Here is a 15,124-nt window from a genome sequence, read left to right on the forward strand (position 1 = left end):
TTTGTACTGTCCTCATTGTTCTTCTTGTTACGTGGGGTGACACGTTGCCTGTGTAATGAGATGAATGATGTAGGCATGGTGACACACGCTTGTGCTTTCAGACCGTTGTTAAATAAAACAAGGGGTATTTGAACACAGCGCTGAGATACCTGACAGTCTGAAAACCAAGGCCATTACCTAGTGACTAACAGGCAGGTAGTACACACAGCACAGATATACGTGACAAAGACATGAGTCACATCACAGGGTGGATGAAGTGAGATGGCACAAGATTTCATCACATTACTCAGAACGGTGTTTAATTTAAAAGCTATATATTGCTTACTTCTGGAATGTTCCATTTAACCTTTTCAGACCACAGTTGACTGTGGTAACTGAGGAAAGCAGGGATGTGTAGTCACCCACATAGACTAACTGCTTTGGGGATTGTGGGGCATATTCATTTATGTGTATAAATTCTGGAAAGTTTGTTTTAAAAGACCAGGAGCATTGTTTTATATTTCAATGCATTGTTTTTAAAATTATACCTTATAATACAGGTCTAATACTTATCTTAATGTACAAGTATAATAAAATTCTTGGTCATTTAAAATTGCATCTTAATAGTGACTTAAAAATTAGATATGTCAAATTGAAAGTGGACATTTTAACCCCTCACTTGGAACTTCAAAAAGATTGATGAGAATAGGTGGATGATGGGGTTCTAGGGCAAAGAGCCCCCCTTGCCCATCACGCAGACCCCCTCTCAGAATTCAGCTAGGAGCTAACAGAAGGCAGTGGGTCACTTGGATGGTAGAAACAGAAAGTGAAAAAACATTTTTAAAGTGTTAACACTAGTTGTCTCCAGCTAATTCCTAAGATCTTAGACATATAACCTGAAATTTAATATCTTTGTATTTACAATTTTAGAGCAGAAAGGGTTTTAAAGACGACTCACCCCAAGCACCTCATTTGAGAGAGAAGCTCTGCCCCAAACTAGTGTAGGATTGGCCCACGGCATTCTGCTAACTCGAGGGATTCAGGACTGTCATGGACTGAACTGTGTCTCCCCTGCCTCCAAACTCTTAGGCTGAAGTCCTAATTCCCAGTACCCCAGAATATCACCAGATTTAAAGATCTTTAAAGAGGTAATTAAGAGAAAAATGAAGTTCGCAGGGTATGCTCTAAGTCATATGACTAGTGTCTCTATAAGAAAGAATCTGTTTCAGAAAATTTGGTCACAGACACACAGGGAAGATGGTGTAAGACAGGGAGAAGGGTATTCCCAAGCCACGGAGAGAGGCTTGGAACATGTCCTTTCCTCATGGTCCTTGGAAGGATTCAATCTTGCCCACAGCTCAATCGCAGACTTCTGGCCTCCAGAACTGGGAGAAACTGAGTTTCTGTAGTTTAAGCCACGCAGTCTGTGGTGCTTTGTTAGGCAGTCCTAGAAAACTAATACAAGGACCGACCCACAGCCCTTGATTCACTCGGATTCTGGATTTGAAGGGCGTCACGGTGCATATGCACTTGGGATTCCTCGTAGTGAGCACAAGCTTTTCTTGTCTTGCACCATCACGGATGTAAATAAACAAAAGATTTCAAATGGTTTTTGGAACTGGAATCATCAGGGGCTGACAGGAGCCTGAATTGCTTCTTACCAGCCTCCCAGGCCCCACGAGATGGGTTGAAATCTCATTGTCTTCTGCTGCCGAGAACACAAATGGAAAACTACATGAAGCTCAGCTGATTAATTCTGCTCACCTGCTGTCTAGACTTCTAGTTACTTATCAACACTAGAGGAAAAAGAAGTCCAAAAAATAACATGAATAGTTCACCTTTCCAGTTAAATAATGCATCTCTAACATATTTGTGTAAAAAATGACATTTTATAGTAGGTACATTATTGAAAGACTGAAATAAAAATAAAGAAACTTTTCTACATGAAAGAGATAAGTGAAGATTCCATTTCTTCTCTTTTTCTAAATGTATAAACAACGATACAAGGGAATCTTATCCCAGTAATGTCTTCTTTCCTCCCTAAGGTCGGTTTCTGTGAAGACCAGGAGAAAGATAATTGAGGCGGGGGGGGGGGGGGGGGGGGGGCGGTGCCTGGTTAAACCTCTGTCTGACTCATCAAACAATAAATAAAATAAAATGAGGAAACTTGAAAGTTCCATTGGGGATTAGATTTTCAGTGTAGTGCTAGCTTTTGAAAAGTAGTTCTCAAAATCCTGACAATATCAAAATCAAGTAATGATGCTTTAAAAAAAAATGCTTAGGTCCCACCACAGAGCCAAAGAGTCGGGATGGTTGAGAGTGAGGCCCTCCTTGTGACTACCTTAAACACGTACCCCAGGTACTTTGATGCTCACTGCTGTTGGAGAAAAACTGGGCTCCATTTGGGGAAACAAAGTCAAATATTAGCAGGTTACATTTACACCTGAGGAGATATGAGCTTTACAGATTAACAACATCTGTGTTCTGCACTTGGAAATCGGAATTTGACTTTTCATGGAGAAATAATGACCCTTCCAAAAATAAGCCTACCCACCCCCCCCAAACAAACCCAAGTCATCTTCGGTGGAAGAAAAGGATAATGGAAGGGCTACAGAATCCTAAACTGGTGCCCTAGAGTCCTCATGCCCAGCGGAGCCGCAGTGGTAACACAGGAGTAAAGCACTCAGGTGGAACAGAAAAGAATGAGTAGGAGGGGCTTGTCTAAAAGGAGATGCCCCTGGACGAAAGGGCCCCTGAACCATTTGGTTCAGAGGAGTGGGGGCCACAGAGCATGTGGGCCCAGTCCTTCCATTTTTAAATCACATCTTATATTTTTATGGCCTCCCAGAACATCGAGGTGCATAAATCTATAATACTGCAAGTCTAAATTACAGGGCAGTCTATTGTTAATTAATCCAATGCCAAGTTTATTGTAATTATGCAAATTTATCCCAGTTCACAGCTTAACAAAACCTGCAGTAGGCTTGCTCTCCTGCTGGACTGAATACAGCTACCTGCTGATTGAATGTGCAGTAAGATTTGCAAATTTACAAGATTTCCTTGCTCAAAATGCATAACTTCACACTGAGTTCACTATCATCCCCACTTAGTAGAACGTGTGCCAGTAGTTGTCCAATATCGCTATGACCGCTGATCCTAAACGCCCTAAGAGGCAGTGGCGTGGTTGCACAGAAGTTCATTCCAAATCAGAAAGGGAGCTGTGATCGAACAGGACGCCTGGTTCGCTTCCTTGGGGAGAATGAAGTCACTGATCTTATTGTGATCAACTTCTTTCTAATTTCAGCTACTCCTCCTTCTCTCACTTCAAAGCAAAAAAAGTAAGCAAGTAGGTTGAGTTACTTGTTCCTGTTTAAGACTGAATTAAAGATACTTCATTGGTGGTAGCAGTCCAACCACATAAACAAGTAAGTCACTTTAGTTTTCTTTTTAAAGCAGGGATCTTCCAGAAAATGAAGAGAATTTATTAGAAGGTTGAATACTGTTTTTTCACTTTTGTGAATGGATGCGCACACAGCAAAAAGAAGTCAACACATGCACACTCTGAGCGTCAATACCATGTGGGCTAAGAAGACACCCACTGGGGCAGTGCAGGCCGGCTGCTGAAATCAGGCCTCAACTTGTGCAGACACTCAGGTAAAAGAACAGACCGTGAGGATCAAGAAACTCCTTGTAAGATGCTTACAATATTTCTAAAATAATTTTAGGTACTAATATGCATATATTAATATCTATAAGGTTTTGGTACTGATTATATACACACACACATACACATATATATAAAATCATTATATATATATATATATCTCAGTACATTTAAGAAATTTTTCTTTAGCCCTGGCTGGTGTGGCTGAGTGGATTGAGTGCCTGCCTGCGAACCAAAGGATCACCTTTTTGACTCCCAGTCAGGGCACATGCCTGGGTTGCAGCCTGGGTCCTCAGTAGGGGACACATGAGAGGCAACCACACACTGATGTTTCTCTCCTTCTCTTTCTCCCTCCCTTCCCCTCTCTCTAAAAATAAATAAATAAAATCTTTAAAAAAGTGTTTTTATAATAAATTTTAAGTAATAAAATAATGTGATAAGAATTATAGTGATCTATGTTTATTTAATAAATGTCCTCTTTGTAAGGCATCCAGTAAAAATTCTGAGGTGAAAATTATGTAGAAATAGGAAAAGATTTATATATATATACACACACACACACATACACATATGTACACAAAGTGACAAAGGGCAGACTATAAATAGCAGAGAGTAAACGTGCCATTTTGTACACGTGTACACAAGGCCAGGAGGCTATAAGTAAAACAGAAAGACTTGTATTAGGTGGTGAAGTATCGAGCTTTTTTTTTTTAAGAATTACTTTTTGGCCTGGACCAGTGTGGCTCAGCGGGTTGGGCATCGTGTTGCAAACTAGAGGGCTGCCCATTTGATTCCAGGTTTGGGCACATGCTGGAGCTGCAGGCCAGGTCCACAGTAGGAGGTGCGCAAGAGGTCACCAATCAATGTTTCGCTCACACATCAATATTTCTTTCTCCCTTCCTTCCCCTCTCTTTAAAAATCAATAAATAAAATCTTTAAAAAAAGAAGAAAAAACAATTTTTGTGTCACATCAGATGATTAATGTCTCTATATTTACCTGTTTTAAAAAAAAGAGATGGAGTCACTGTCCTAATGTGGTTTAACTTGCTTTTTATCTTATGAATCAAGGTTTAAATTATGCCATTTTATTATTTTTTATCATAAGTAAATAGTCTTTAGTACCCATTAGAAAACATGTGCTCATTAAGGGACTTTTGGGACCCAAGATAATTTGCCCAAAAAGTATTGAACTCACTAGGGGTTTTCAAGTAGGGGATTTCCTTATTCAGGTTTTAAACCATTTCTTAGAAAACAGTTATTCTCTCCACCTGGCAGTTGTAGTATAGTGAGCTGGCATCCCTAAAGCATTTTAGTAGCCTTCAGAGAGATTCCTTGGAAATACAGACACTTACACTGCAAGACCTATTTAGAGGAAAATTACTTGGCTAGTGTCCCAAAGAAATTTACTCAGAAACAGCATCCAAATCCAGGTCCTCTTTGCCAGAGGGATGTCTCAGCTGCAAAGGTTCCCCCTGAGAAGTACTGGGTCTTCACCTCCAGTCAGGACCCCAAGCCTAGAGCACCAGAGCTGGGAAGAGGCATCCACATAATATCTGGCTGTGAAAATCAGTAGGGATTCTGTTCACCAGGGAGAGATGAGAGTGCTAGAGACGCAGGCGCCCTCTTAAAGGGCCGAAGCACGAAATCTCATTCACAGCCACTCACCCTAGGCTCGGCAGAGGGAGGGCAGAACGGACTAGAGTTGATTGAGGCGGGAATGGGGTTTGTGGCTGTGGAGAGAGAGCTGAAGGGAGAGCCTCCAGGATTCTTATGCTGAGTCATTCCCCCACACTGCAGACATCATCTTTCCTGGGTGGGTCACATCCCTCCATATGACATCAGCCATCCGGAAATGAAATAGCTCTATACTCGGGACTCTCTGTTGCCCCACTCTGAAGAGCTTGTGCCTCCTGAGGAGTCAGCTGCCCGGGTCAGGGTGTACAAGTCTGGGCAGACTCGGGGTGTCTTTGACTAAGTTGTATAGCTTTGTGGCAGGAGCCATTCCACCCATGTTCCCATGAACCTGACTGGTAGTGCTTCCCACCATGAAAGACCCACTAGCCCCACCCTCAGGGCTCCCCACAGCTCTATGTATGCTAAGGACTCTTAATAGCTCTTCCCCATTGATTGCTGGGATCTCTGGGAAGATTCCGGGACAGACTGAGTTGTGTGGTTCAGGGGCAAGGGCCACTTCTCCAACCTTCCCCCAAGCTTGACTGATCCCTCTGCCTCACAGGAGATCCACTGGCCCCATCCTCCTGACTCCTGACAGCCCCGTCCTGCTGAGATCAATCTCCTGACAGAGACTGGAACAGACAAAGTTGTATGTCTCCAGGACAGGTGCCGTTTTCCCCTTGTTCACCCTACCAGTGAACAGCCCTCCCATCACACAGCCAAATCTTCATCTGTTTGGGCCTGATAAACTCTCTGGCCTCACTCTGACAACTGCCTGACATCCCACCCCATCACAAAGGGTGGCAGCCAGACTAGGTAAACACTGGGACATTTGCTGAGTGGCCTCAGACCCAACACTGGCACTGAGTTTGAACCTATATTACTCTGATGAACACCACTTGACCCTATCTGATGACTCACTGAGAACGTACCTCATGCAACTTAAGTACCACTAGAGGCTCAGTGACTGAGCCTAACAGGCAGGTGGTAGGCAGAGGCATGCAGAGGCAGACCTCAGGGAGGTTTGAACCTTTTGCTGAGCTGCCACTGAGCTTGGTGCTAGTGGCAGCTGGACTTGGTGTGCAGCTTTGTCCTTCCTACATATACCAGGGCACAGTTGAGATAGCCAAAAGCTGTACATCACTTTGTAGTTCCAAACACATTGTCCATGGCCAGTCACAGGCATCAGAGTCCCTCCCAAGAAGCCCCAGAACATACACACCCAGAGGATAACTCAGACAGCACCACAGGAGGATTCAATTCACTTCATGAGTAGCACATCCAAAGGAAGATCTTGGCAACCACCATACCCTACTGAGGCGAAACCCACTTCATGTGGTCAGCACCGGCACAACAGCTTGTATACTGTGGTCAAGGTCAATCCTCACAGTCAACCAGCCTGAGGGTCAACACCACACATGGATGGGGAAATGCCAATCAAGGCTCAATTACAACAGGAGAGCCCACATAACCCACACAAGGGACACCTGTCGAGCACCCAGCCCAGATGATCAAGGAGACTGCACCACTGGGTCCCCCAGGACACTACTGAATAAGGCCACCCTACCAATACTGAGAGACGTAACATATCTATCTAATACATAGAAACAAACATAAAGAGGCAGCCAAATGGGGAGACAAAGAAATACGCCCAAATGAATGAACAAGAGATATCTCCACATAAAAAGATAAATGAAATGAAGGCAAGCAATTTACCAGATATAGAGTTCAAAAAATGGTTATAAGGATGCTCAAGAAACTTAGTGAAAACTTCAAAAGCATGAAAGAGGACATAGACACCATAAAACAAAATCAGTCAAAAATTAATAATACAATATCTGAAATGAAGAATGTACTAGAAGAAGTAAACAGTAGATTAGATGAAGCAGAGGAATGAATCTGTGATTTGGAAGACAAGGTAGCAAAAAAATACCCAGTCAGAGCAGCAAAAAGAAAAAAAGAATTTGAGAAAATAAGGATCGTTTAAGGGACCTTTGGGACAACATGAATCATCACAACAGTTGCATCGTAGGAGTATGAGAAAGAGAAGAGAGAGAGCGAGGGCACAGAGAAACAATTTGAGGAAATAATAACTGAAAACTTCCCAAAGCTGGTGAAGGAAAAAGACACACAAGTCCAGAAGCACAGGGAGTCCCAAACAAGATGAATCAAAGAGGCCCACACCAAGACACATCATAATTAAAATGCCAAAAGTTAAAGACAAAAAGAGAATCTTAAAAGCAGGAAAAGAAAAGCAGTTACCTACAAGGAAGCTTACTAAGACTGTCAGTTGATTTCTCAATAGAAACATTTCAGGCTAGGGGGGATTGGCATGAAATATTCAAAGTGATGAAAAGGAAGAACCTACAACCAAGACTACTTTACCCCGCAAGGCTATCATTTAAAATTGAAGGAGAAATAAAGAGCTTCCCAGGCAAGAAAACAAACAAACAAAAAAAAACTAAAGGAGATTGTTACCACCAAGCCAGTATTACAATAAATGCCAAATGGTCTTCTTGAAGAAAAAGAAGACAATAGTAGAAGATAGTTATGAGAATGAAATTGCAATAAATACATATGTATCAATCATCACTTTAAATGTAAATGGCTTAAATGTTCCAATCACAAGACATACGGCAGCCCTGGCAGGTGGGTCAGTTGGTTGGAGTGTCATCCTGAACACCAAAAAGGATGTGGGTTCAATCCCCAGTCAGGGCACATACCTAGGTTGCAGGTTCAATCCTCTGTCAGGGCCTGTACAAGAGTCAACTGATCAATGTTTCTCACACTGATCTCTCTCTCTCTCTCTCTCTCTCTCTCTCAAATCAATAAATATATCCTTGGTTGAGGATTAAAAATAAGACATAGGATAACTGGATGGATAAGAAAACAAGAATCATATTTATGTTGTTACAAAACACACACCTCAGAACAAAAGACACACGCAGACTAAAAGTAAAGGGATAGAAAAAGATATTTCATGTAAATGGAAAGGGAAAAAGCCGTGAGATAGCAAACTTATATTTGACAAAATAGACTTTAAAATCGAGGCTATAGTAAGAGATAAAGAAAGACACTACATAATGATAAAGGGAGCAATCCAACGAAAGGATGTAACCCTCCTAAACATTTATGCACCCAACATAGGAGCATCTGAATATAAATGCATATCTTGATGGACATAACAGGAAAGATCAACAGTAATACAGTCATAGTAGAAAGTTTTAACACCCCATTGATATCAGTGGATAGATCTTCTAGACAGAAAATCAAAGTAGCAGAATATACATTCTTTTCAAGTGCACATGGAACAGTATCTAAGATAGACCACATGTTAGGACACAAAATGAGTCTCAATAAATTTAAGAAGATTGAAATCACATCCAGTATCTTCTCTGACCATAATGGCATGAAATTAGAAATCAATCAAAAGAAAAAAACCTGATAAACACACAAAGACATGGAGACTAAATAACAAGTTACTAAACAATAGTGGGTTAATAAGGAGAGCAAGGAAGAAATCAAAGTATACCTTGAAACAAGTGAAAATGAGAACATAATAAGCCAAAGTCTACGGGACAGTGCATAAGCAGTCTTAACAGGGAAATTCACAGAATTGCAGGCCTACCTCAAGAAACAACAAAAATATCAGACAATCTAACTTCACACTTAAAGGAACTTGGAAAAAGAACAACAAACAAAGCCCAAAGTGAGTAGAAGAAAGGACATAATAAAGATCAGAGCGGAAATAAATGAAATAGAGTATTAAAAAAAAAACAGTACTAAAGATCATGAAACAAAGGGCTGGTTCTTTGAAAAGATAAACAAGATTGACAAAACGTTAACCAGACTAATCAAGAAAAAAAAGAGAGAGGACCCAAACAGAAAAAATCAGAAATTAAAGAGGAGAAGTAACAACTGACATCAAAGAAATACAAAGGACCACGAGAAAACATTATAAACAACTATATGCCAACAAATTGAACAATCTGGAAAAAATGGATAAACATACAATCTTCTAAAGAAGAAACATACAATCTTCCAAAACTACATCAGGAAGAATCAGAAAATATGATTAGACTGATTGCAACTAATGAAATTAAAGCAATAATCAAACAACTCCCAACAAACAAACATTTTGGAACAGATGGCTTCACAGGTGAATTTTACCAAACATTTAAAGAACTGATACCTATCCTTCCTTATCAAACTATTCCAAAAATTCAAGAGGAGGGAACACTTGCGAGCTCATTTTACAAGGCCAGCATTATCCTAATTCCAAAGCCAGGTAGAGACACTACTAAGGAAGAAAATTATAGGCCAATATCCCTGATGAACATAGATGCTAAAATCCTTAACAAAATATTAGCAAACCAGATCCAGCAATACATTCAAAAGATCATACACCATGATCAAGTGGGATTTATTTCAGGGATGCAAGTTTGGTACAATATCTGCAAATCAATAAATGTGATACACTCCACAAACAAAATGAAGGATAAAAATCACATGATCATACCAATAGATACAGAAAAAGCATTTGATTAATTCCAGTGCCCATTTATGATAAAAACTTTCAGCAAAGTGGGAATAGAGGGAACACACCTCAACATAATAAAGGCCAATTATGAACACTGACACCCAGCTTCATACTCAATGGGCAAAAACAATAAGCATTCCCCTTAAGATTGGGAAAAATACAAGGATGTCCACCTTCACCAATCTTATTCAACACAGTACTGGAAGTCCTAGCCACAGCAATCAGACAAGAAGAAGAAATAAAAGGCATCCAAATTGGAAAGGAGGAAGTAAAACTGTCATTATTTGCAGATGACATGATTCTCCTAGTATATGGAGAACCCTAAAGATTTCACCATAAAACTGCTAGAACTGATAAACAAACAGAAAATAAATATCCAGAAATCATTTGTATATAGTTTTTTATATAGTAGTAATGAACTCTCAGAAAGGGAAACTAAGAGAACAATCCCATTTACCATTGCATTAAAATAAAATAAAATAAAATAAAATAAAATAAAATAAAATACCTGGGAATAAATTTAACCAAGGATGTAAAGACCTATACTTGAAAAATTACAACACACTGAAGAAAGAAATAGAAGAAAGTACAAATAACTGGAAGCACATACCATGTTTATGGACTGGAAGAATTAACATCATTAAAATGTCCATACTACCCAAAGCAATCTATGGATTCAATGCAGTTCACTCAGGATACCAATGGTGTATTTCACAGAACTTAAATAGATATTTCAAAAATGTATATGGAACCACAAAAGACCCTGAAAATCCACAACAATGTAAAGAATAACAAAGTGGGAGACATCACACTACCTGATATCAAACTATACACAAGGCCATAGTAATCAAAACAGCACAGTACTGGAATAAAAACAGACATACAGATCAATAGAACAGAGTAGAGAACTGAGAAATAAACCTATGTCTTTATGATTAATTAACTTTTGACAAAGGAGGCAAGAACATACAATGGGGTAAAATATCTACTCAATAATTGGTGCTGAAAAAATTGGACAGATACATGCAAAAAAGTGAAATTAGATCATCTTCTTACACAATACGGAAGAATAAATTCAAAATGGATTAAAGACTTAAATGTAGACTCAAAATCATAAAAATCCTAGAAGAAAACAGTCAGTAAAATCTCAGTTATTTCTCTTAGTAATATTTTTTTCTGATTGTCTCCTCAAGCAAGGGAAACTAAAAAATAAAAAAATAAACAAATAGGACTACATCAAACTAAAAGTTTGTGTACATCAAAGAACCATCAACAAAATGAAAAGACAACCCACTGAATGGGGGAACATATTTGCCAATGATATATGTGATAAGGGGTTAATATCCAAAGTTTATAAAGAACTTAAACAACTCAACACAGAAAAGACAAGCAATTCAATTTAAACATGGTCAAAGGATCTAAATAGGCACTTCTCCAAAGAGGACATGCAGATGGCCAATGACATACAAAAGGATGCTCAGTCACTAATCATCAGAGAAATGCAAGTGAAAACCACAATGAGATATCACCTCACACTTGTCAGGATGGCTGTCATCAACAAATCAACAAACAACTGTTGGCAAGGATGTGGAGAAAGGGGCACCTTCACGCACTGTTGGTGGGAATGCAGATTAGTGCAGCCACTGTGAAAAGGAGCGTGGAGATACCTCAAAAAATTAAAAATGGGCACTGCAGCATTATTAACAATAGCCAAGATCTGGAAACAGCCCAATCGCCCATCAGTAGATGAGTAGATAAAAAAGATGTGTTCATTTACACAACCGTAAAAAAGAAGGAAATTTTACCATTTACAACAGCATGGATGGATCTGGAGAAATAAGCCAGTCAAAGAAAAACAAGTACCATCTTATTTCACTTACATGTGCAACTTAACGAACAATATAAAAAAACAAAATAGAAACAGACTGATAGACACAGAGAACAAACAGACAGCTGTCAGAGGGGATGGGGCTTTGAGGGCTTTGTGAAAAAGGTGAATGTGTTAAGCAAAACCAACCAAACAAACAAATAAACAAAAACTTATAGACACAGACAACAGTATGGTGATCACCAGAGGAAAAGGGGGTTAGGGGGAGGTAGAAGAAGATATGGGGGGATGAATGGTGATGGAAGGAGACTTGAGTTGGGTGGCGAACACACAATACAATATGCAGATGATTATTATAGAATTGTATATCTGAAACCTATATAATTTTATTAATCAATGTTACCCCAATAAATTAATTTTTTAAAAAAGAAACTGCTTTCAAGATAGAGGTGTGATACTGGGCAAGTGGTTGGTGCAAGGCAGGACTCTGTGTAGCTCAATTTGAAGAGTCCATCCGTTTGGAAGGGAGACCTAGAGGCTAGACCACAGAATGTGAACAGTGATTGTCTAGGTGACAGGGTTGTGTCAGATTGCTTTTCTTTTTACCCATCTGCACTTATAAATTTTATTTAATAACCTTAATTTCCTAGGCCATAGGTGACATAAATTATAAACAAATTATATTTAATTCAATAACAAATGCATGTATATATGAATGTACATGAATACATTTTTTTTTAGAAAACCAAGCTTTCCTTTTTGCTTTAAATATGCACCTCTACTAAAGACGCTGTACTATAAAAGTTAAATAAGCACAGCTCTTGGCTTTGAGAATTTTGCTACACATATTAGTATTGCTGCCCCAAGAACTAGGAGAGATTCCAAAGCAAACACCACTGCAATAACTCAGTCGTTAACTACAAGGAAGAGAAGGATGCATGTGTTTTAATTTATTGATGACAGAAAGAGGGAAAGAGAAAGAGAAAGAGAGAGGGAGAGAAAGAGAAAGAAAGAGAGAAAGAGAGAAAGAGAGAAAGAGAGAAAGAGAGAAAGAGAGAAAGAGAGAAAGAGAGAAAGAAAGAAAGAAAGAAAGAAAGAAAGAAAGAAAGAAAGAAAGAAAGAAAGAAAGAAAGAAAGAAAGAAAGAAAGAGAGGGAGGAAGGAAGGGAGGAAGAACGAAAGAAAGAGAGGGAGGAAGAAAGGGAGGAAGAAAGGGAAAAAGAAAGAGGGAGGGGGGGACGGATTTGTTGTCTCTCTCACTCACTCACCCACTCACTGATCGGTTCTTGCCTGTGCCCAGACCACACCTTCCCTATCAGGACCATCCTCTAACCAACTGAACTAGCTGGCCAAGGCAAGAAGTTTGGGATTTGAGATTTTATAAAAGGTGTCTCCATTTTTAGTCTTACATTTTCTCTAAGGAGGTTTCTGAAGGAACCCAAATATAGCACTTTATTTCTGAAGGGACCAGGGAGAATATTTTTTCCATCATAAGACGGTGCCAGACAGTATCGTGTGTGTGTGTGTGTGTGTGTGTGTGTGTATTTTCCTTCCAACCCGGTGTAGTCTGGAATCGAGTGCGATCAGCAAACTGCCTTCGGAATTAAATCTGAGTTAAATCCCAGCCCTGTCACGTACCAGCTGCGTAATCGTACTTGAATGAATTAAACTTTCTGAACCTCGCTTTGCCATCTATAAAATGGAGAAGAGGACCCCTTCCTCGCCACACAGCCGCTGTGAGAATCGACTGAGGTGCCATTGACTGACACTCCTAACACGGTGCCTGGAACTTCGGTGGGACCCAGTGAAAGAAGAATCCGTTGGCTTTCAGCGGCCTGGGAACTAAAGTGACCCTCCCGGGGCCAAGACCCGCCCGTTAGCCACCCTCAAGCTGGCATTTCCGAGACGCGGGGGTGCTGCTCAGGCTTCTCGGCCAAGCACGCACACCAGGGCGCCCGAGCTGTGGGGAGGCCGGGTTCCCAAACTACAGGAGTGCAAGCTTAGAAAGATTCTAAGAAGAAATGAGCAGAAAGAACTTTTTAAACGTTGAGACAGTGACTCACCTACCGTCTTCAAGACAGGGATTCCCGGAAGGGAAACAAAAAGAAACGAGTTTCCCTTTCTGTCGCGGTAAGAGTAAACAGGGCTGCAGAGACTCTCAGCAGCGCCAGGGCAACTCTGCACGAAAGAGACGGTGCGTTCCAAAGCCTCGGGTGTAGCCGCTGCCCCGGGGCGATTTATACCCTAAACCGCACCAGGGCGGGAAAGTGGGCAATGTCAGCTCCTCCGAGCGCAAGTTCTGCCACGTCCTGGCCGCGATCACGCCCACCCGCGCAGAGCGACCTTCAGCTGGACTTGTAAGGACGGGTCCAGAAGCGCCCCTCATCTCTCCAGCCCAGCCGTCCCTCCAGCGACTCTGAACCTCCCGGGTCCCTGCCGCCCCCAGCCGCCAGCTCTCGGCGCGGCTCCCGCCGAAGCACCGTCTACCCCGCGTGCCTGGTACCGCACCCCAAGAAAAGCGAGTTCCCGGGTGTCCCGCGACGGCCCTGGAGGGAAAGCCCTAGCAGCCCCGAGGGGCCGGCCTGTCGGCCGCCGGCAGCCGCGGCCCCCACAGCCCGCACCTCCCCCCCCCCCCCGCGCGCGCATCCCCCGGCCACCAACGGGGGCGCGGCGGCCACCCGCCCTCCAGCTCCCGCCTCGGGCGGAGGACCACTCACCAGAGGCAGGAGAACCCGGATCCCGAGCATGACTTCTTAAATCCCCAGCAGCTCAGGGCAGCTCCACGGGGAGAACGGCAGCCCGGCCGGGTCGCTCCGGGAGCCAGGCCCCGCCCCGGGCGCTGACGCGGGGCGCCGGTCCCTCTTCCCGCTGCAGAAGTAGCTGCGCACCTGCGGGCCGCTCCTCGGAGCCGCCGGGGGCGACCGAACGAGACGCGCCCCGCCCCCGCCCCCCGGGGCCCTGTGTGCGCCGGGGGGGGCAGCTTCGCCGGGGAACTCCCGGTCCGGGAGGGCGCCTTTGATTCAGCCGCGCAGCCGGCCCTGCGGCGGGCGGGGGCGGGGCGGGGGTTGCGGGGAGCCTGGGGCGGAGAGGAGAGTCAGGGTTTATTGCACAAACGGGCATTCCCCGCTCGGGGCGGTTCCGCAGTCGCCGGGTCGGTCGCGTTCAGATGGGGACCCGAGGGCGGCTTGCTGTCCTATCCCAACTCCTCCGTAGTTTCCCCGGGAAGTCTGGGCAGAACTGGAGCTTCCACGTCCTGCCGGGGTGCGAGCGCCTTAGCCCGTGTCCGCGGGCCGTCAGAGGAAGACCTGGCCTTCTGGAGAGGCTCCCAGGAGTCCTGCCTAGCTCGTGAAGTGACAGCTTTCAACGGGGAAGATCATACATTGTGCTATGGGGATTCTGAAAAGAGGAGCCTTTGCCTTTTATTTCTCAGGCGGAGAATA

At 42.7% G+C, this 15,124-nt stretch overlaps 1 protein-coding gene across 1 annotated transcript in view; it reads right to left on the bottom strand.

Annotated features, from left to right (window-relative positions):
- FAS (Fas cell surface death receptor) overlaps positions 1 to 14,716 on the bottom strand; it is a 33,005-nt gene extending 18,289 nt beyond the window's left edge. Inside the window, exon 1 of the mRNA XM_053923412.2 lies at positions 14,402 to 14,716. Coding sequence (XP_053779387.1) covers positions 14,402 to 14,431 — 30 coding nt within the window. The 5' untranslated portion in view covers positions 14,432 to 14,716. The remainder of the gene's footprint in view (positions 1 to 14,401) is intronic.
- Positions 14,717 to 15,124: the final 408 nt, after the last annotated feature.

The sequence above is a fragment of the Desmodus rotundus genome, chromosome 4 (genome assembly GCF_022682495.2).
Source record: "Desmodus rotundus isolate HL8 chromosome 4, HLdesRot8A.1, whole genome shotgun sequence".
In the NCBI taxonomy this organism is placed as follows: Eukaryota; Metazoa; Chordata; class Mammalia; order Chiroptera; family Phyllostomidae; genus Desmodus; species Desmodus rotundus.